Genomic DNA, 24,686 nt, shown 5'->3' with positions numbered 1-24,686 from the left:
TTCCAGTGGGTATTTCTATGTTGATAGATATTCTGTTCAATATCTGTGTGAAATGTCGTCAAAATGTTTTCAAATCTTTTTTTTTTTTTACAAACAAAAATATTAAGTTTTACCGCTTAAATTAATTAAACTTGGGGTTCTTCTTGTAGGCTATGAGCTAGCAACCTGTCACTATTTGAAATTCAATTCCATCACTATTCCATAGAGATGAACGTGGCCTTTCTTTTTGTGACTGTTGGCTCCGTCTAGCCCGCAAGCAATATAGACGTGACTATATGTATGTATAATATCTATATACAAGAACCGTTATAAAACCTTTTCATTATAAGTATAGATTTTACACGTGTATTAATCATGAGTTTACAAAGCTTTCTTGACCTCCCATGACCTCGGACCCCAAAAAAGGTCATCAAGATAAAACGGCGGCTATAAATTTTTCACATGAACCATTAACGTCGAAACTATACACTTAAGCGTGTTTTATAAAACACTAGCGACCCGCCCCGGTTTCGAACGAGTAGAATTTAATCGACAAAAACCATCATCAATGGTCCATCGCCTAGCCTAGCAACCTGTCACTATTTGAATCTCAATTCTACATTGAAGCCAAATAGCTGTAGCCTATCAGTCAGATTGTTAGCTCTGTCTACCCCGCAAGGGATATAGACGTGATTATATGTATGTATGTATGTATAAAAACCGTCATCAGAAAACCCTCTTTCCAATATTTCAAACAGAAACAAGATTAATCCACAAGTTTTCAACTTTTCACAACATTCTCTCCCCTTGAACACTAAAAAGGCACAGACCCTCAACATATTCAAAAATAATGTATTTAAGTTCCTGTCCAGTTTAGCACCTAGATCGAACGTCAGGCAAATAATCTTAGTTTATGATACATACATACATATGGTCACGTCTATATCCCTTGCGGGGTAGACAGAGCCAACAGTCTCGAAAAGACAAGTTTATGTATGTTTATTTATTAATAAGTTTATACATACGTATATACTTAGTGGGTAGGTATATGTCTATTATTAGTATTTCTGTTAGTATATTATTATATTGTTGCTAAAAACACAGTGAATTGCCACTTTTAATTAGTTTAATATACAAATTATAAAATAAGGTTTTTCCCCGGAGGGATAGACAGCGACTACACCAACCCTTGCATACATCATCTACATCTTTACACAAAAATGAGCATTTACTCTCACAAACTTTTGTATAAGGCTTCTCATTCATAGTAATAACACCTCATTATAACACTATCAGGATTGAGAAGGCTTCATTAGTCGTGTTAATAATATTGGAAATACGAGGCTTGTGTAAATATCCGTATTAACAGAGTTAATATTATGAGGAGATCCAATATTGTGCTACATTTATTACATGACTAACCATAAATTAAGCACCATGTTTTTTTTTTGATAGAATTATATTCTTCTATTTTATATCATAGACATCGTTGCCGTGTGGTTTCCGGCACTTAAGAATAGAACACTTCATACTCGTATATACATAAAATCACGCCTCTTTCCTGATATTAGCACGTTCAAACAAACAAACAAACTCTTTAACTTTATATTATAATAATAGTTTAGAATTATAGATTTAATTTTTAAATCATTAACATCTTTTGTAAATAATACCATACGTTTGCAAAAAAAAATATTGGTTTAAAATTGATATTACCAAAGGAATATAATTGATATATGAATTACGCTATAACCAGAGAGAAATCATTTTAATAAAGCTTCTAAAACGAACCCAGTAGCAGAAGTTACCCAACACGACTGAACCTCACCTTTTTAATTACAGAGCGAGACATGAAAATAATCAAGTTATCCCGTAAAAGGTCGTATTTTTACATAGCGCGGTATACGTAGCGCCAATTTGATAATTATACCCTCGATAAACAAATTACACCTGGATTTCATTACAGAGCACCAGTACCTAGAGACAACGAGAGGATTATGGATTTATTAATTTAAACAATATGTGCCAATCCTTTTTAGTGAGTCTTATCAATGCTATATATAAAACTATCCCGTTACTGAGATACTGAGTGTCAGACAACGTACAGCTTAAACTATAGGGCGAAAAAAGATAGATATCTATCTATCTTAAATCTCTTTATTGCACCTTAAGAGTAAAACATACAAAAAAGCACAAAACAGACAGAGATGGTACAAAGGCAAACTTATCGCTAATGCAATCTCTTCCAGATAACCTTTGGGTGGAAGGAAACTAAACAAGAGAAGCTAAAATGTGTAAGCAATTTGTTGGAACTAAGAAAGGATTACCATGAAACTCCCGTGAAAACTGAAGTTAAGAAAATTTTAAAATTTACGCGAGCGCAGCTGACAGACAACATAACTACAGCCGAAATCACTTAGGCTAAATATTTTTATGTTTTATGTTAAGTTAAAAAAACTAATGGAAAAATATTCTTAAAAATAGTTTTAGCATCTTTCCCTTAAAATTATTATCACATCAGTCCACAAAAATAAAATTTTGGCAGCTTGGTCTCTAATTTTCTCTACTCCACCCCATCCGGCTCGTAAGCGGCCCTAATTGCCTGTGCCATGTTGTGACGTCACGTCCTCGTAATTTAAACCAACGCTGATTTCAAATATCAGGAGTGACATACCTATTTTTGAACGGTTCAATTTTAAAATGAACTGCCAAAATTGGATTTCAATGTATGCAGTGTGTCATAAAATATTAAACCAATTTATGCATTGCTTGGAGTAATATTTAGTTCATTTACTAAGGCAAAGGCAAAAAGTTAGATCAAGAGTACCTACCCGAAACCGCCGAGCTTGCATGAAGAGAGTTATGAATGTGGATGACGCGTAGGAAGTGTGCAGAGATCGTGGACAACGTGAACAACGTGAACGTGGCAACTGGAGAGATGTAGTCTCTGCTTACCCCTCCAGGAAAGAGGCGTGATTTTATGTATGTATGTATATGCTTTGAGTTATGTTGGTGTACCTTTTAAGAGACGAAAAATTAGACACACATAGTGTGTGACTTGATTTTTTGAGCTTTACTTAAATTATTTAGAAGCAATGATGCAATATAGACCCAAGAAATACTGACTGTAACTAGCCCACCAGCTAAACATAATCTAACAACAAGTTTCCTTTGGTATATGTGGATTTTTCTGTAAAAAAAATGCTTCTTTTTTTAAATAAGTTTACCAAACATTTGCCCTATGTTTAGCCACACACGGCCAACTCTTATTATAGTAAGTTGGATAAACGATCGGCAGATGGGTATGGTATTTTCAGAAATGTTAGTTTAATCTGAGTATCAAAAAGAGGACACTAATTAACGGACCTAAAACAAAATAGAATTAATGGGATGTTTTGCTTTATACGTGCGAAGCCACGACCGAAGTTTAGTTTTTAATATAACAATTTCACCAAATATTGGCTCCATGATTGGCCACACACAACCAACTCTCATTATAGTAAGTTTGATAAACGACCCGCGCTCGGGGGTACTTACGCGTTTTGTTTGGACGAATCAACGCCCGCTTAATTTCCTATGACGTCACAATATGGCGACCAACATGGATATAGGTATAAGTAGATACTGCAGATACCATTTCGTATATGTATAAAATATATACGTGTTAGGATTTTTCTGCTTTATCAAGGTGACTGTATAATAATTTAATCATTTATTTATTCCTTGAATATGTTCACAGTATACAAAGGTCTCAAGTGTTCAAGCACAGTTTCTGTTAACACACATTCTACCTTTGAAGATTCTATATTTTAATAATATAACAAAATTTTTGAAAAATTTATATGTAATTTTACAAATTTCTACATTTAACACTATGTAATTTTTTTACTTCAGTTAATTATTTATTACTGCAGATACCTAATGAAACATTCGAAAAGCGGTCCATCAACTAACCTGTTTGCCACATGATTACACAACTTCCATTGCTTTCAAAAAGTATAAAGACTTTTTGAAATTCACTCGCAGGGTCTAGTTCAATCTATGTCGTTGTTGCTGACCACTAATTTCAGTGCTGTGATTTTCCTTTTTTTTCCTAGATTTCATGATAAGTAATTGACGTAGTTAAGTCTTTCGTAATCGAAATGTGATTGATATATTTTGGTCACTTGTAATTTCTTAAAATAATATTAAGGTTGTTTATCATATATCTTTAATGATATACCTACCTAAAATTGATGTTTCAAATCCGACCTACCAAACTCATATTTGATAACGGTAACACATCCAGTCAACTGAACGTGCAGATTTTCCCCACTTTACGACCCCAAACATGACACATCTTTAAGGCTCGTCGAGTAAAAATAGTTTAACGGGAAAAATTTATTACCGTACACGGGGTACTTTTATCAAAACTGGCAACACTAAACCGCGCTTAGTGCCTGGCCGAGGTGGCCGTAAAACTTGCAGATTAAGTAATAAAAGACGGAATTTCGAGCTTATTTAAGAAGATTTCTTACACAACTGGAACAGGTATAAAAGGCGACGTCCATTGTTCACACTGATCCATTGATACATACATACTAAAATTAATACATAAAATCACGCCTCTTTCCCGAAGGGGTAGGCAGAGACTACCTCTTTCTACTTGCCACGATCTCTGCACACTTCCTTCGCTTCATCCACATTCAATAAAAACTGTATGGGTAAATAATTAATAAATACTCAAATCTAAATACATAAAAACTGATTAATAACCGATGTTCTTACTGCGAGAGAAAACATCGTGAGGAAACCTGCACAACCTGTGATAACTCTTCCTGATCCTGTAATATTCTTGTGAGTTTTTTTTTTATTATTATTTATAATTATTTTCAAGAATCTGGATGATGATAGGCCACGTTCAGCTGTTTGGCTTTAAGATAGAACATACATACATATGGTCACGACTATATCCCTTGCGGGGTAGACAGAGCTAACAGACTTGTAAAGACTGAATGGCCACGTTCAGCTATTTGGCTTTAAGATAGAATTGAGATTCAAATAGTGACAGGTTGCTGGCCCATCGCCTAAAAGAAGAATCCCTAGTTTATAAGCCTACCCCTTAGTCGCCTTTTACGACATCCATGGGAGAGTGAATAAAAAAATATTTTGTGTGAAAATTAAATTAAGCTATAAAAAAAATTGCGGTGACTTAATTGCTTCATTTTAATTGATGTGCAGTGAATCATTACCATAAGAAAGTGCATTTGAGTGGCCATTGCACTCGCGTGCACGAGCACGCTAAAGAAAATAAGGCTCTGTGCACATTGCTCTATTATAGCATACGGCCTCTGTGGCGCAGCGGTAGTGCGCTTGTCTGTGTCACTGGAGGTCCCGGATTCGAATCCCGGCCAGGGCATGATGAGACACGAACTTTCTCTGATTGGCCTGTGTCTTGGATATTTATCTATATTATAAAATATAGTATCGTTGAGTTAATATCTCGTAACACAAGTCTCGAACTTACTTCGAGGCTAACTCAATCTGTGTAATTTTTCCCGTATATATTTATTTTATTATTTATTTTATCCGACCATACTTAATTATTTTCCAGAAATGTGTGAAACTAAACGTTTTGTATTTTTGTTTATTAAAATATCAATTCTATCATTAAGTCCAATAGCTGAACGTGGCCGATCAGTCTTTTTCAAGACTGTTGGCTCTGTCTACCCCACAAGGGATATAGACGTGACTATATGTATGCATGTATGTATGTTTATTAAAAAATACTTGTGAACTACTTCGTTGGCATGTCCTACTAATATTATAAATGCGAAAGTTTGTGAGTATGTCAGTAAAGATGTTTGTTACTCTTTACCGATTACGATGAAATTTGGTATGTAGGTAGCGGAAGACCCACAATAACATATAGGCTACTTTTTATCCCGGAGTTCTCGCGTTATTGATAGGGTTTCCACGCGGACGAAGTCGCGGGTGGCCTCTAGTTAGCTATATATTCGTTGCCATTGCAGCATTTGTGTAAACAGTGACAGAGGCAAACTAAAGCTTCAGAAATGACTTAAAGGCTTTAATTTCAAAAAATTCTTAACAAAGTGAAGCGCCAGGTTTAAACTTAATAAATAATTTTACAAAACAACAGTTTTATTTGCACTTTACCAAAAAAAGTAAAATCACAAAATACAACTTTTCAAATCATCTAAGTGTTTGCTCAGTGTGAAAAGGACCTAAGATTAAAAAGCCATCGAATATTCTTTGCAAGTAATGGATTCTTAATGTACCATTTCAACGAGTTCCCGCGAATATCAGAGACGTTACCTAACTATTTAAATGGCAGTTACAAACTATACATAGATACATATAGTCATATCTATATGTATCTATGTAGACAGAGCCAACAGTCCTGAAGAGACTGACAGGCCACGTTCAGCTGTTTGGCTTTATGATAGAATTAAGATTCAAACAGTAACAGGTTGCTAGCACATCGCCTAAAATAAGAATCCCAAGTTTAACAGCCTATCCCTTAGTCGTCTCTTACGACATCCACGGGAAAAGAGATGGAGTGGTCCTATTCTTTTTTGTATTGGTGCCGGGAACCACACGGCACAAACTAGACGTTTAATACATATACAGAAAATCACGCCTCTTTCTCGGAGGGGTAGGAAGAGGCTAAATCTTCCCACAATCCTCATGATAAGCACGAGGATTAAGGAGAAGTTTCGGGTACTCCTGACCTGACCTTTCGCCACAACTTCCCCTATTGGATCAAGGTACAGCCTTAATCTTCCAACTTCTTTATTTACCTTGTACCCTATTATTGATTCACTCTGCATAACCAAACCACCTCATTATTCATTAAGTGAAATAATAAGTTTATGTTATTACTAGCCGTGTCCGCGACTTCGTCCGCGCGGAATAGTTATTTTGGGCATCATTGAAGCCCTTAAGGGTGAATAATTTTCCCCGTTTTATTTCACATTTTCCATTATTTCTTGGCTCCTAATAGTTGCAGCGTGATGTTATACAACCTAAAGCCTTCCTCGATAAACGGTCTTTTTAACACAAAAATATTTTTTTTAATTCAAACCAGTAGATCCTGAGATAAGCGCGTTCAAACAAACAAACTCTTCAGCTTTATAATATTAGTATAGATGAAAACAAAGCCACCGATAAAAATATTGTTTTCAGTCATAATTATGTGCAAAATAAAGGCAGACCTGTTTTTATGACACGCCAAGTGAGAATGACCGGCTGGTCTAAATTAGGCTTTTTGCTATTTATAAATCATGCATTTAGGTGCACTATGGCATGTCGGCACGCGCACTTATTATGCTAAACTGTTTTAAGTCGGTCTAGTGCGTTCGGCTCATATACTGTACAGTTAAAGAGACAAACTAATAGGGTTTTTTTTTTATCCTAATGCTAAATTTGCCGTTTGGTTCCCGGCACCAATGAAAACAAGAATAGGACCATTCCATCTCGTTTTTATGGACGTTGTAAAAAGTGACTGAGGGATAGGCTCATAAACTTGGGATTCTTCTTTTAGGCGATGGGCTTGCAACCTGTCACTATTTGAATCTCAATTCTGTTTTAAAGCCAAACAGCTGAACGTGGCCTGTCAGTCTCTTCAGGACTGTTGGCTCTGTCTACCCTGCAAGGGATACAGACGTGATTATATGTATGTACTTAATATATATCACATGTATTTCCTGCAATTTTCCAGCTTTACGAGGCAAAATTACCACGCTCAGTTTGTTATTCGCTCCAGTTTCTATTAAAAATATTATAAATTTAAATAATGTTCTGTTAGCCGGCGGTAAAGTTAATTTATGAAGTGATTACCTTGCCACGACGTTATGCAATTATTGTAAAATAGAAATAGCCGCGCCAAAAGAGAAGAGGTAAAGCTATATTTTCATGTAAATCGTAATCTACGTCTTAAAATTACTAAAAGTTGTCTTCGTTCGCTTCATCCTGTAAAAAATGGAACGCATCATGTTTTTATGTCACTGTCAAAAGTGAATGACTCTTCTCTAGCAATTCCTTATGGTTGTGCGTGCTATAAAATATATAAGTTTTCTTCGAATACGTTTATAATTAGTAACTACAATAAATAGTTGTTTGAATGCACAACACAGTTTATTTAATTTTTCCTACACATTCACATACTCTCTTAATGCTTCATGCAAACTCGTTGGCTTAGGGTACTTTTGACCAACCAGTGTGATTAACCCTTAAGTTTTAATCTTTGAATCTACAGTAATTTCAATGCCTTATCACTTTTCAGTTTCTACTCAAATTTCAAATGAACAATTTTTTTTTCTTTGTACGATTATCAAAAAATAGCTCATTTTAGCGAACAAAAAATACCATTTCGACAAGGCAGGCATCCAAAACATTTAAAAAAATCGTGATACACATAACACAGTTTTGTTTATTGAACTCACAAAACATACATACACATTTCTTGAAATATGAGTAAAGAAAATAATTTGTAGGCGTCGTGGAGAAAACTGCAGAATAAGCTATGTAAATTGCACTGTATTAACGCAAATTCTTAAGTAAGTATATTAACAATTTTACAATATGCACTGATGAACTATTCAAGTTAAAAGGACTTTAAATAATAAAAACAATAAGTTAAACTGAACAATAAACACGAACTTAAAATATAGTTTGGCGCTAATAATCCATTTTTTGTTCCTTTTTTTTAATTTCATTTGTTTTCCAGCCAGTTCTACCTACTATCCAATGAGGTTATGTTTCATTTTTACTGCCTGTTTGACCAAGTTTCCATGTGGGACTGTTCTGAAACCTGCGATTTACACAACCTACAGTTTTACTAAGTTTTAATCTATAGTAGATTAGAATTGTCAACAATTTCTTGACCTTTTGCTAGGACATACCCGGTAAGACCTACGATATGAGCGAAATATAAGCGTTACTATTACAGGCTGTATGTGAATCGTGCATAGAACAACTCATACGCGTTTTTAAAACATTCCCATTGTGTATAAATCCTAAAATTGGCGACCCATCTTGTTTAGTTGACAAATCACGAACCGGTCGTAAATTCCAGCGGACGCAAGGCAATGACTGACATTGTTCAGAAATCTCACAGGATTCTAGGATATAAACTTTTGATACCTGATACACTATTTTTACCTTCCAAAAGGGGTAATGTACAAAGTCATACACTAAAACATACATACATAAAATAATGGTGCATACATACATACGTACAAAAATATTTTCACGTCTATATCCCTTGCGGGGTAGACAGAGCCCACAGTCTTGAAAAGATTGATAGGTTAGTTCGGCTGTTCAGCTTAATGATAGAATTGAGATTCAAATAGTGACAGGTTGCTAGCCCATCGCCTAAGAGAAGAATCCCAATTTTATTAGCCTATCCCTCAGTCGCCTTTTACGACATCCATGGGAACGAGATGAAGTGGTCCTATTCTTTTTTTATTGGTGCCGGGAACTACACGGCACTCGCCTAAAAATCATCATCAATATTCCTTTTTTAGGAAATCAAATCAAATCAAATTATTTTTCATTCTCTCTCAAACTGTCTTTTTCTCATTAAACCGTATTTAAAAGTGCACTTAATCTTCTTTTTTAATGCACAATTTTTTTTTAGATTATTTAGACTAGATTTAGACTATTAGCTGAATGTGCCCTGTCAGTCTTTTAAGACTACTGGCTCTGTTTACCCCGCAAGGGATATAGACGTGATATGTATGTATGTATTTTTAAGCGAGTTGTTAACAAACTTATCCAACTTTTTAGTAAACCTGAAAATAACTCTACGTGCATTTAAAATTTTGGTTTTCAAGAAATATTTCTTAGTAGACCTCGCAGTTTAATAACCTTTTTTCAACTCACGAGTAGCGACCTTCCCGGAGAGATTTTAATCCAATTAAAACCTAAGCACGCATAGACACGTTCAAAGTTAAATTCTTAGAAATTTTTACTGCAATAATATTACATCAAAGAAATTTGAACCTTGACCTTTTGCGGTGTAGAATTTCTTTTTACTTTTCATAGCTTAGCTTCGTACGTAGTTCAGGCTTTTTTTTGCGATTGCGAAATGGTAGGCTGTGTTCCTAAAATAGTTTTAGTCAGCAAGACTATTTCGAGATGACGATGATGAAGATGATTTCTACAGAAAATCAACCTATGACTACTTTGAAAAACCTACTTTTTATTCCCTTTATTTCCCACGTAAGGAAGTTACGTGTACTATTTGTTTACTTTTTAGTTTTACATACATATAGTCACGTCTTTATACCTTACAAGGTAGACAGAGCCTGAGCTTTGAATCCAACAGCTTATGATGAATTCACATATCATTAGACCAGAAATTCAGATTATTTAACAATATATGTTAGAATTCTAATCTATGTCTCAGATCACAACACGAAACTACAAAAGTACTCTAACGAAACAATAATAAATAAAAATAACTTTGCATGATGAAGCGAAGGAAGTATGCAAAGATCGTGGCAAGTGGAAAGATGTAGTCTCTGCCTACCGCTCCGGAAAAGAGGCGTGATTTTATATATGTATAACTTTGCATTTTCACTTTCCTGTCGTCTGCATTTTGCACATTACCCGTCGCATAATACTAACACAAGCTTTATCATCAAGTTTTACTAAGTGTCTGACACCCACGCGACACGATAACTCAGAATTACTATGCTCCTTTCACGTCCTAACCTTATTAAGCTTGTCATCATTTAAAATGATGATAATGTGCCGTGTGGTTCCCGGCACCATTACAAAAAAGAATAGGACCACTCCATCTTTTTCCCACGGATGTCGTAAAAGGCGACTAAGGGATAGGCTTATAAACTTGGGATTATTCTTTTAGGCGATGGGCTAGCAACCTGTCACTATTTAAATCTCAATTCTATCACTAAGCCAAACAGCTGAGCGTGGCCTATCAGTCTTTTCAAGACTGGTGGCTCTGTCTACCCCGCTAGGGTTATAGACGTGATCATATGTATGTATGTATGTATCATTTAAAATAAAGCATATTTTATACAATTTTCGAAGTTAAGTCACATATTATACATATAATCACGTTTATAGCCCCAGCTAGGTAGACAGAGCCAACAGTTCAATTTGAAAAATTCTTTTTGTGTTGAATAGACCATTCATCGAGGAAGGCTTTAGATTATATTACATCACGCTGCAACTATTAGGAGTGAAAAAATAATGGAAAATGTGAAAAAAACGGGGAAAATTATTCATCCTTGAGGGCTTCAATGATGCCCAAAATAACTATTCCACGCGGACGGAGTCGCGGGCACAACTAGTAGAATTATACTAGCTGACGTTGTTTTGCCATATAAATAATATTAAATGACGATTGATCAGTTATCGACCGGTGATGAAAAATGATTTAATTACTAAAATGGCTTTTAAAAAACAGGGGCTGGTGATAAAAAGAGTTTTATATAGATTAATAGATTGATTAATAACGACTAAGGCGACTAAGGGATAGGCTTATAAACTTGGGATTATTCTTTTAGGCGATGGGCTTGCAACCTGTCACTATTTTAATCTCAATTCTATCATAAAGCCAAATAGCTGCCTTTCAGTCTTGCACAAAATACAAATGTATAGCACAATTGGCGGACTTAATGCTAAATGCATTATCTACCACTCAACCATTGTATTTCTTGTCCCACTGCGCATAAAAGGCATTCTATCTCCAAAATAAACTGCAGTATTAACCCCAAGGCCGCATTTCATCATCGTCACGCCAAAGTAACGCCTTGACAGAGTTTACTTGACGTCCAATATTCTGCCAGTCACTGGGGACTTAACAAAGCGTTAAACAGTTGGCTTTTAAGACCGGCTATTCATAAAAGACTTTGTAATATTGTAAAGGAATTTCAGGGTGTAAAAATATCTTTTTGTTCATAAATATACACGGGGTTCATACATACCTATGTATATAAGAATAGATTATTTTTATAGGCCACGCTCAGCTATTTGGCTTAATGATAGAATTGAGATTCAAATAGTGACAGGTTGTAAGCCCATCGCCTAAAAAAAGAATCTCAAGTTTGTAAGCCTATCCCTTAGTTGCCTTTAACGACATCCATGGGAACGAGATGGAGTGGTCCTATTCTTTTTTGTACTGGTGCCGGGAACTACACGGCTTCTTTCATTAAGCCAATTAGCTGAGCGTCGCCTATCAGTCTTTTCAAGACTGTTGGCTCTGTCTACCTAGCTGGGGCTATAAACGTGATTATATGTATAATATGTGACTTAACTTCGAAAATTGTATAAAATATGCTTTATTTTAAATGATACATACATACATACATATGATCACGTCTATAACCCTAGCGGGGTAGACAGAGCCACCAGTCTTGAAAAGACTGATAGGCCACGCTCAGCTGTTTGGCTTAGTGATAGAATTGAGATTTAAATAGTGACAGGTTGCTAGCCCATCGCCTAAAAGAGGAATCCCAAGTTTATAAGCCTATCCCTTAGTCGCCTTAGTCGTTATTAATCAATCTATTAATCTATATAAAACTCTTTTTATCACCAGCCCCTGTTTTTTAAAAGCCATTTTAGTAATTAAATCATTTTTCATCACCGGTCGATAACTGATCAATCGTCATTTAATATTATTTATATGGCAAAACAACGTCAGGTAGTATAATTCTACTAGCTGTGCCCGCGACTCCGTCCGCGTGGAATAGTTATTTTGGGCATCATTGAAGCCCTCAAGTATGAATAATTTTCCCCGTTTTATTTTTTCACATTTTCCATTATTTCTTCGGTCTTAATAGTTGCAGCGTGATGTAATATAATCTAAAGCCTTCCTCGATAAATGGTCTATTCAACACAAAAAGAATTTTTCAAATTGAACTAGTAGTTCCTGAGATTAACGCGTTCAAACAAAGAAACAAACAAGCAAACTCTTCAGCTTTTGAAAAAGGTATAACTATAGATAAATGATTCAAGAGCTTTAATGTTTTCAAACAAACAAACAAACGCATTCAAACAAAAAAAAAACTCTTCAGCTTTATAATATTAGTATAGATTATAAGTTTACGCGAACGGCAAGCTCACTAAGACGTGACAGCCTTCAGACGCTGCTCTTTAAGGCTGCCCGCAGACCTTCAGGGCAACTATAGGTACAAGGGCACGGCTCATGTATAGACTGATTTCTTAAGGTCGTCTAAATATCAATTGCGATCGAAATTGACGATTTGTCGCTAAATTTTAAATGTGATGTTAATTTTAAGCCACCGACGAAAAAACGGGTTGTAATAAATTTGTGCAAATATCCCTCGCGGAGTAGACAGAGTCAATAGTCTCGAAAAGACTAAAAAGTCACGTTCAGCTGTATGGCATCATGATGGAATTGAGATTAAAATAGTGACAGGTTGCTAGCCCACCGGCTTAAAGAAGAATCCAAGTATATAAACCTATCCGTTAGTCGCCTTCTACGACATCCATGGTAAAGATATGGAGTCTATATTCTTTTTTCCATTAGTGCCGGGAACCACACGGCATATGAATCGAAAATCGCACACCTTATCACCAATTGTTTTTAATAAAATGACGATTATCGTCTATTAACAGCTTATCTACGCCGAATTCCTTTCTAGGTATATATTTATTTTGCACGAAACAACATTTAAATAACAATTTACAACAAGATCATGCCACTGACTCTGTCGTTTATAAAATAAATTTCAAAATTTATAGATTCTACAATACATTTGTTATGTTACTTGCTTTGAAATAGTCACGAATCGAAATAAATTATTTGTTCTGTTCAACAATTCCACAGACAAATTTAACAAAATAAAATATATTCCTAGAGGAGAAATTATTTTTATATCTTTTGCTACGATTAATACACCTAAATACTATGGGATCCATTGTGTTATTTGATACATATAAATATAAATTAGGATTCTTCTTAAAACCGATGGGCAACTAGAAGCCTCTAGCAATCTGGACTGTCAACATCGTAAGTATACTCGTATGTCTTACATTGATGCCTGTTACAAAATGAATCTCTATTCTGTCACTAACCCCTCTAGTGTAAAGTGATGCGATTTAAATAGGTAAAAATAAATAAGACTTTCATTAAAAAAATGGCTTATAAACTTAGGATTCTTCTTATAGGCGATGGGTTAGCAACCTGTCACTATTTGAATCTCAATTCTTTCATCAAGCCTAACAGCTTAATGTGGCCTGTCAGCCTTTCAAGACTGCTGGCTCTGTCTACCCCGCAAGGAGTATAGTGATATTACGTGATTATATGAAAAATGAATGTAATAAAAAAAAATGCACCTTTTATTTTACGAATATTTTTATAGAAGCCTTTCCAGGTAACAAGTTCGTTATTCTAATTTATTATAGTAGTAAATATAAAACTTTGTATTAATAATAGTAAAATTACTTAACGGATTTGAATGTATCTTAAGAGTATGCAATAAAAGTCATATATCAGAATAACAAATTAAGTTATGAGAGTTCAAAACAGCTACGGAGTGCCTTGGCTCGTCTTGGCTACATATACATATAAGTACGATACAAACCACACTTCTTATAATGAGAAAAGATTATTTTTTAATTATTTATTTATATATTCCTGTACATCAAGGAAAAAAAATAAAACTTAAACTAAAGAGAAATTCAGTACAAGGGCACTACTTATTTCTAGAGAAATTTCTTCCAGCAGGCCCACGACAGGAAAGTGTAAAGGAAGGCATTGGCTTGTGTACATAAATGATAAGATATCAACTTATATAAAATTATTGATATAAATAAACCTAAAACATATATTTTGTATGTTTTAACGAATAAACTCAAAAACCACTGGACCGATTTTAACGAAATTTGGCACAGATATGGATAAGACCTGCGGGAGTGACGTAGGCTATCTTTTCTTGAATTTCGAGACCGTAGCCACGCACAAAAGCTAGTAGAATAATAAACATATTTTAACTTTGCTTAAACAAAGCAAAGTCATATTACTTCATTAGTATTCATTAAACTTTGCACACAAATGAGATATAAAAAATCTCTCGCGTTATATTAAAAGTAATATTATCTCTTTGCATATTCTTGGTAGTAAATTTAACTATTCAATCAGTCAGCTTACTCAATACATATAATTAAAAGATTACATCACCTGTATACTTTTATTTCAAGAATAAATTAAAAAATACCAGATATGACAATTGTGGACAAGATTGTCCTGGTGCAAAACAGTAAGGAGAGCCGACCTCAAACAAGTGAGAACAGGGTTGGACATAGAACAAGAACAAGTTAGCTCAGTTCCCAAAATGGCAATGTTTGGCAACACGTGACGTCACAGCGGGCGTTTGACAGTTATCCGCGTTTTGGCGTGAAATTTTAAATAAATTATTTTAAATAAAAAAATAATAATAAATAGTTTGGGTTATATTTGGTACTTGTGCATGGTTATAAACACTTTCCCAAAAATAGTCCACATCCCTATTGTGCAATGTGCATCACGCCCAATACGACTAAATCTAGACTTTTACTTAAACTGCGCGACCTCAGGCGGACTCAGAAATATCGCGGTCACGACGACCTTTCAGCTCCGGATCTAGAAATCTAGGTCTATTTGCTATTTTCACAGTGAAACCGAGATCGGAGGGTATTTTTAAATTTTAAATTCAGCACTTGACGAAATGTGAATTTATTTTCAGATTCGAATCGGTGTTACTCAAAAATTCTTGCCGTTTCTCTTCGTTATTTTAACTGGATCGTGACTGACTGACTGACTCATCTAGAGCTTACATAAGAAGTGTGCTTATATCAAAATACTCGAGTACATTAATTATAAGCCTACGCGAATCGACAAAAAATTTGGAAGCCTCTCTTTTTAACCTGACAATTTAAAATTCTTCGATGAAATACTGGCGGTAGAAACACAAAAATGAGCATAAAATATCCATACAGATGACTTTTTTTACAAAATCTCTCCCGTCTCACATCTTGAGACCAGACTTTCCTCAATGGAATTTCTCAGCTAGCTCTGCGGAATGGTGGTTCAAACGCGATTATTTAAATTTAAATCTTTTGTCGACCGTACAAAGTCGGAATTCCCCCTCGCTCCGGTTAGTACGTGACAACGTACATGGCAATGGCAAATTGAGATGTTTATGAAATATGGTGGAAATGCGAGGAATTTAAAATTATATCCGTATTCAAGGCAGCGAATCGGCTATGTTTGCTGCGAGAGAAGGGTTATTGAAAAAGGGAAGAATTTAACGGAATTTTATTATAAGACTGTTGGTATTTTCATTTTGATATTTGATTATTAAAATACAATATGTTGTTCCGTGCAGTTTTACTCGGTGTGTTATTTTAAGTACAAATATTGGAAAGGTTGCAATACATTTAATCAAATGATCCGAATAAATTTGGAACGATGAAGAAATGATATAAATGTTTGATTTGATTCTTTTACAACTATGTTCTTGTTACTGTGTAAATTTCTATGCAATAAAGATATAACAAACAAACCAATATAAGGGATAGGCTTCCAAACTTGGGATACTTTTTAGGCGATGGGCTAGCAACCTGTCACTATTTAAACCTCAATACTATCATTAAGCCAAACAGTTGAACATGGCCAATCAGTCTTTTCAGTCTTGGCTCTGTCTACCCCGCAAGGGATATAGACATGACCATATGTATGTATGTATGTATGCCGGTAGAGGTCTGTGTGATAGCGGGAAAGCTTGCTTACCTTCAAATCCCTGGAGTGCCGTAACTCCTGTCTCCTCGGAGGTTGTCCAGGAAGGTCGGAGTATACCAGGTTCCTCACGGACCCTCGGAACTTCGGCTCGAAGATCACTGATGGTAACGCCAGCGTTGTCAATTTTGTGTTATATCTGTAACAATTGGGAAAATAAATTAGACGTCATTTTGACTAGGTCAAGGGTTAGAATCCTGGTCATGTCAAGTTATCTGATTGAGCTAAGTTTTATGAGGTTAGGGGGAGACAAAGACTATGCTATTACGTTTCCTCCGATTTTTAAATACATACCTTTCTCTTTTTTCATCATTTCCATAAACGATCGAAGATAACATTTGTAAAAAAACACATACATACCTACATATAATCACGTCCGCATCCCTTGCGGGGTAAACCAACAGTCTTGAAAAGACTGATAGGTCACGTTCAGCTGTTTGGCTTTGAGATAGAATTGAGATTCAAACAGTGACAGGTTGCCAGCCCATCGCCTAAAAGAAGAATCCCAAGTTTATAAGCCTATCCCTTGGTCGCTTTTTACGACATCTATAGGAACGAGATGGAGTGGCCCTATTATTTTTTTATTGGTGTCGGGAACCACACGGCACGGTAAAAAAAAATCCCTAAAACAATTCATCAAATCTAAAACATTTTCAATTCCACAGAATCCTAGACGCTCACAATTTATCTCCGTCCTTTTCTATTAAAGTGAGCCAGCAATATTTCAGCTGTTGACGCGTTTGAAAATGATGTGCCGCGCTTTAAAATGGCTTCCGTGACATATTTTCTTGGTGCATTTTCGAGAAATTGCTATATTTTAAATTTTCAGATGCAAACCGGTGAACTATTTTTTCCAATTTGATTTATTTATTGAGAACTTGAGTGTTTGAGATCTTTGAGAAATATTTCCTTTTGGTTTAAAATATATAATAATCGATGTATTTTTGTAGTAGGTACCTATGTATTTTTTGTATTTTCTATCATTAAGCCAAAGAGCTGAACGTGGCCCATCGGTATTTTTAAAATTGTTGGCTCAGTCTATCCCGCAAGGGGTATAGACGTGATTATATGTATATATATATATTGTCAAATAATCGATGTTGTTGTATATTGTTGTTATCCCATACGTTAGGGACTCATCGATAAAAGTAAAGATATTATGTACACGTATGTATGGGCCTAACATAATCATTCGGCTAAAACTGGCTTGTAACTAAGTAATATGACTTTGCCTACCCCGTTAGAGATATAGGATGTGACTGTGTGTGTCACTTTGAAGCGATTTTAATTAAAATAACGGAGCTGCTTCATTTTTATTGTTAAGAATTATTTCAAATTCAATATTAACTAGTTTACTAACAAAAACCTTTTACAATTTATGACAAAATAATACAACATTATTTTTTTTAATACAATTTGCGGTAGAAGTCAACTTATTTACAAATCTACTCTCTGAAAAATTAACAGAATACGTTTTCAGAAAAGAAAAATATACGAATGAACTTAAGCGTAACAGAATTCAACGAGTATATTTCTAAAGATACTATTTCTTAATTACATCTAAGAGACGCGTAGTGCGCTTGGAAAATTCTAGAATTTCATTAGTTTAATGTTTTAGGTCGGTTGGGAATTATTGTATTTTTAACTGGAGCGCTGCGGGAGCTATCCTGGAGTTTTATAACAGCCCCGACACTTGGGAAGTTGTTGGGCAGTTGTTTTATGTTACTGAAACGGAGTACTTTCTTGATATATACATAAATTTATATATATTAGTTAGTGTGCCGTGTGGTTCCCGGCACCAATCCAAAAAAGAATAGGACCACTCCATCTCTTTCCCATGGATGTCGTAAAAGGCGACTAAGGGATAGGCTTGTAAAATTGCGATCCTTTTTTTAGGCGATGGGCTAGCAACCTGTCACTAGTCACTATTTGGATCTCAATACCATCATAAAGCCGAGTAGCTGAACGTGGCCATTCAGTCTTTTCGGAACTATTGGCTCTGTCTACCCCGTAAGGGATATAGACGTGACTATTATGTATGTATGTTTGTATATTAGTTTCAGTTTGGTACAAACGATCGATTGGCTGAGAATGCCTTGTGGCATTGAGTCCACTTGTTGTACATTTTACGTGCATGAAGTTTAAATATATAAATTCTGTCGTTACTGAATGACTGACAGACAACGCCAGTGTGGGTATAGAAATTTGAATTGGCATATAGGTTCCATATTTGGTCTAGAAGTGAACTAAGAGAGGTTTTCCCATAATTCCTGCGGGAATAGAAATTTTGTTTTATGAAGGCAGTGCTACTATTTTTATTTTTCGTCTTTAAGAAATTGCGCGACTTTTTCGTGTTGTAAAATACACTGTTGCCAAAATACAAAATACATGTTTCAAAAATCTTAAACATGTTATTATACTAAACCCAGATTCATCTAAAATTTAGGTTTACGTAGCGGATCGTACCCAGGATTTTATTAATAGAATAGCTATCCAATATATCAAAAACGAGGAATTAGTTATGGAATAAACTGGTAAGTACATGAATTTCAAAGGCTTCGGTGAACGAGGATTCATAAAAAAAGAATTATAATTATAAATGTAGGAAGTCCTAAGAATTGGCTTGTTTTGGTTCCTAAGCTAATTTGGCCAATAACCTCTGTACATAGATACAAACATAAATAGACACCGCGAGAGTGTCGCCCTTTTTTAATTTGTTTTTCTTCCTAAGATAGATATCACAAATTTATAAAGTACAAGTCGGTGTATCGTGATAATCGAATGAACAAGATACATACATACATATAATCACGTGTATATCTCTTGCGGGATATGACAAAGCCAACAGTCTCGAAAAGACCAATAGCCCATGTTAAGAATGAATGAACAAGATACCCGAGAAAGGGAAACTTCGCAACCGGCCACGTAATAATCAATACTTTTAAATTTTCTACGTACATACATACATATGGTCACGTCTATATCCCTTGTGGGGTAGACAGAGCCGACAGTCTTGGAAAGACTGATGGCCACGCTCAGCTATTTGGCTCAATGATAGAATCGAGATTCAAATAGTGACAGGTTGCTAGCCCATCGCCTCAAAAAAAGAATCACAAACTTATAAGCTTATCCCTTAGTCGCCTTTTACGACATCCATGGGAACGAGATGGAATGGTTCTATTCTTTCTTTACTGGTGCCAGGAACAACACGGCACTTGATTACCAATTGATTCGGGTTGAATTAATTTGTTGGTTGTAATGTCTTTAATGTAGGATCTATTCATTTAAGTATCAATGACCACATTACATAATTCCATAAACGGCGGCTGAGAATAACAGAATTAATAAACTGGGAAATCGCTTGCGGCTGCTACTCTCTAATTAACTTAGCCGACTTTGTAAATGTTATTGTATGTTTATGGCTTTATTGGCTTTAGGCTGTTTTCATGGATAGCTTTTTAAAAAGTTATCACTGTTGTCAAGAAGAACAGAAACCGGTCTGCCCTTCTCAATAGCATACATACATATGGTCACGTCTATATCTCTTGTGTGCAAGACAGAGCTAACAGTCTTGAAAAGACTGATAGGCCACGTTCAGATATTTGGCTAAATGATAGAATAATCCCAAATTTAAAAGGGATAGACCCTTAGACAACATTCACGGGAAAGAGATGTAGCGGTCCTATTCTTTTCTATATTGGCGCCGGGAACCACACGCCAAAAAAAAAAATCCCTAAAACAATTCATCAAATCTAAAACATTTTCAATTCCACAGAATCCTAGACGTGCACAATTTATCTCCGTCCTTTTCTATTAAAGTGAGCCAGCAATATTTCAGCTGTTGACGCGTTTGAAAATGATGTGGCGCGCTTTAAAAAAACAAAATCCAAATAATCTAGACAAACAACATATCGTATGCATGACCTATGCTATTTCGAATGCAATGATGCATGCTCGCATGAAAACTCTATTCAGCGTCATTCAACTTATGCATAACAAAAAGGGCGTGGAACAAATAGTACTGATAACGTATGCTTTCGTAAGTAACATAACTGTGACGTGCTTGGTTTTAATAAAGACTGACACGATTGAACAAGAAGCAGGTAATTTGCTTTTTGGAGTTTTCGCCTATACGGTTTTACACATACTCTTAGAAATATATAGATAGATAGACGTGTTATTGCACCATAAGAAAAAGAAAAACAGAAAAAAAAACACAGGTAGGTAATAAGGTACAAAGGCGGACTTAACGCTAAAGCAATCACTTAAAAATTATTCATCCTTGAGGGCTTCAATGATGCCCAAAACAATTATTCCACGCGGACGAAGTCGCGGGCACGGCTAGTGTAAAATAAAAAACAAATCCATTACTTAGTTAAATATTAATTACTAAAATCGTTCGCGTGTCGTTAATATACTAGTTATAACCCGCGGCTCCGCCTGCGAGTAGCTTTTTCCGTCATCTGTGGCAAAGAAACTTCAATTATCCAGACCTTAATTAGACACATAGTCAATTCTACAGTATCTTAATGCAGTGCCAATTGGATCAACTCGAGTTATATGTTATTATAGCCGTCTTCAATTTCCATATGTTATTCCATATAAAATTTTAAATGTCTAGAAGCAGAACATAACATATAATCACGTCTATATCCCTTGCGGGGTAGACAGAGCCAACAGTCTTGGAAGGACTGATATGCCACATTCAGCTGTTGGGCTTAATGATAGAATTGTCATTCAAATAGTGACCGGTTGCTAGCCCATCGCCTAAAAGAGGAATCCCTAGTATATAAGCCTATCCCTTATTCGACTTTTACGACATACGTGAAAAAGAGATGGAGTGGTCTTTAATATTGGGGTAAATAGGCCACGGCAATACGTCCAGAAATATGGAACGAACTCATTTGCATCAGCATAATGAGAGCTAGTCTAGACGGCTTGGCGCCATTATTTTGACGATCACGTGTAAACTCCTCATTTATTAAGCTATGGAAGTGTGCCGTGCGGTTCCCAGCACTTTAGAATATGACCACTGCATATCTTTCACAGGGATGTCGTACAAGGCGAGAAAGGGGCTGATAAACGTGAGGTTCTACTTTTTGGCGATCAAATTCAAATTCAAAATTTTTATTCATTACTATAGGTTACTATATATCGCTTAATAATTGTCAAAACGTATGGTTTAACAACATTGGTGGACGTCAAATAAATTACTTAAAAACTAAGTTTAGTCTTAGATAGTCTAAGATAGTCTAGCAACTTGTCGCTATTTTGATTTGAACGTGACCTTTCAGTCTTTGGGAGACTCTTGTATAACCAGTAAGGAAGAATTTCTCAAGCTTTTACGAATTTCGTTTTTGGTGAGTGAAGTCGCGGGAGTACAGTAGTAAAGGATATAGAAATCAAATCTACAATAATAGTGCGTGACTGAAGACAGATGTTGCCGACATCCTGATACGCGTAAGAGTCGATCATGGTATATACCAAATCAGGTGTTCTAGTTATAAAAAGGAATTGTGCTCTATATGTTCCACCGGCTTTAATAGCTACATAATAAACTAGCTATACCCGCGACTCCGTCCGCGTGGAATAGTTATTTTGGGCATTATTGAAGCCCTCAAGGGTGAATAATTTACCCCGTATTTTCACATTTTCCATTATTTCTTCGCTCCTAATAGTTGCAGCGTGATGTAATATATCCTAAAGCCTTCCTCGATAAATGGTCTATTCAACACAAAAAAAAATTTTCAATTTGAACCAGTAGTTCCTGAGATTAGCGCGTTCAAACAAAGAAATAAACAAACTCTACAGTTTTATAATATTAGTATAGATAAATGATTCAAGCACTTTAATGTTTTTTATTACATTCATACATAAAATCACGCCTCTTTTCCGGTTGGTTAGGCAGAGACCACATCTTTCCACTTACCACAATCCCTGTATATTTCCGCCTCATCCACATTCAAAACTCTCTTCATGCAAACTCTTCACTTTCAGGTAGGTACTCTTGACCAGATCTTTTTTTATTTATATAGTTAATTTCACAAACTTTATACATCGTCTCTTTAATCTAACTCCCTATTGCCATTGATTGAGAATTTAATCAAAAATATTCTTCAAAAGAAAATATTATTTAAAAGCTACAAATACCAACATTCATTAAAAGCTTAGTTTACACGATATTCAAATGATACAATTAAAAAGGTTGCATAAGAAAATTTAAAAAAAAAGACTCTGTACGTGACTGGCGGCACGGTAACGAGCCAAAACCGACGGAAACCGGTTCAAACTGGCTCGAACTGAATACTAGTTAACACTCACAAATAGTTTTTGTCGGATTCGTCCATTTCCTTAGGGTGTAATGAATTTGAAGTGAACTTCTGGAGTTAATTGAATTAAGAATAAGGCTGTCCGAATTGACAAACAATAAATACTATAATTTAAGTGCTAAAATTGTGTGGTTTGGAAAAAAAGTGATTTATAATTTGACGGACTGCGTGTACGCAAACGCTTGGAGAGGAACGTAAAAAAAAATCGTAACTACTAAACAAACCTCCATGGTTTTAACGATATGCAGCATGTAATGTTAATCTAGATTAAGTTCTCTTTTTTTTGTACATGGTTATAAAATAAATAAATAAAAAAAAATTATGCCAAAATTTACGAGATTTTTGTACATAATAACCAGTAAACTCTAAATAATTGCAGTTAAAATTATATATTTTATAAATATGGTACATTACCTTCTCCTGTGAGTCAGTTCCATACATATCCCTAGGGAGTATTTTTGGAATAAAAATAGCATATTATGATAATCTCGAGATCAAAGGAGTCTAATCAGACCATCGCGAAGAAACTCAAAGATGAAGCGGCGTATCATTTTAATATGACTTTCTGTCAAAAAATATAAATCGTTTTTATAAAGACTTTCTTTGAACGAAGCAATGTCTTTGAAATTAAGTTACTTAATAAATCTTACATGCTCTTACGTAGGTAGTTTAAGAGAATCGTTATTTCCATAAGAACAATTTCATAGTCTCAATTCTAACATTTAACCAGACAGCTGAACGTGGCCTATCAGAATTTTCAATACGGCAGGCTCTGTCTTCCCCGCAAGCGATATAGACGTGATAATATGTATGTACATTTTTATAGTGCACATGGTATGTCCGTAATATGCCACGTGTGTATTCCGGGATAGACAGAGCCAATTGTCAGAAGTCACAATGAACATATCGTAATGATGGAATAAGATCTTGAGAGCAAAGTCTCGGGCAAAACTAGTTTGTTAAGAATTCTGTCTGTAATACGATGTTTTCCCAGAATTTTTAAATAAATATTCCAGAATAAACCGCATGCTTGAAATGAATTTGTGGCAGAAATTTTATAATTTAACAGTAGGTACGGGCATTATGAATTTAAAATTATTAACACGAAAACAACAGTTATATAACCAAAACCGTTGCCTGTAATTTCCATACGCTATTCCGGGCAGTAGTTAAGGAAAAACGGCGGAATTTTTGGTATTAATGATGCTATATTTTGTGAAGCCATCTTGTTTCGGGGGCTTTAGTGAAATTGTGATGTAAGTTATAAGCGATAGCGGTTGAAAATTCATATTTCTCACAAAAAGTGTTTAATATACATACATATAATATATACATCACGTCTATATCTGTGCCGTGTGGTTCCCGGCACCAATAAAAAAAAATAGGACCACACCATCTCGTTCCCACGGATATCGACAAAGGCGACTAAGGGATAGGCTTTACATATACTTGGGATTCCTCTTTTAGGCGATGGGCTAGTAACCTGTCACTATTTGCATTTCAATTCTATCATTGAGCAAAATCGTCTGATCATGGCCTTTCAGTATTTTCAAGATCATTGGCTCTGTCTACCCCACAATGGATATAGACGTGATTATATCAATGTA

The 24,686-nt window shown here is 35.3% G+C and overlaps 1 protein-coding gene across 1 annotated transcript in view; it reads right to left on the bottom strand.

The window, feature by feature from the left end:
* Positions 1-24,686, bottom strand: part of LOC106137408 (neurexin 1) — a 177,306-nt gene that overhangs the window by 92,344 nt on the left and 60,276 nt on the right. Inside the window, exon 4 of the mRNA XM_060949277.1 lies at positions 16,745-16,889. Coding sequence (XP_060805260.1) covers positions 16,745-16,889 — 145 coding nt within the window. The remainder of the gene's footprint in view (positions 1-16,744; positions 16,890-24,686) is intronic.

The sequence above is a fragment of the Amyelois transitella genome, chromosome 18 (assembly GCF_032362555.1).
Source record: "Amyelois transitella isolate CPQ chromosome 18, ilAmyTran1.1, whole genome shotgun sequence".
NCBI classification, from domain to species: Eukaryota; Metazoa; Arthropoda; class Insecta; order Lepidoptera; family Pyralidae; genus Amyelois; species Amyelois transitella.
Note: the sequence above shows the minus strand (reverse complement) of the source record. Positions and strands in the feature narration are given on the sequence as shown.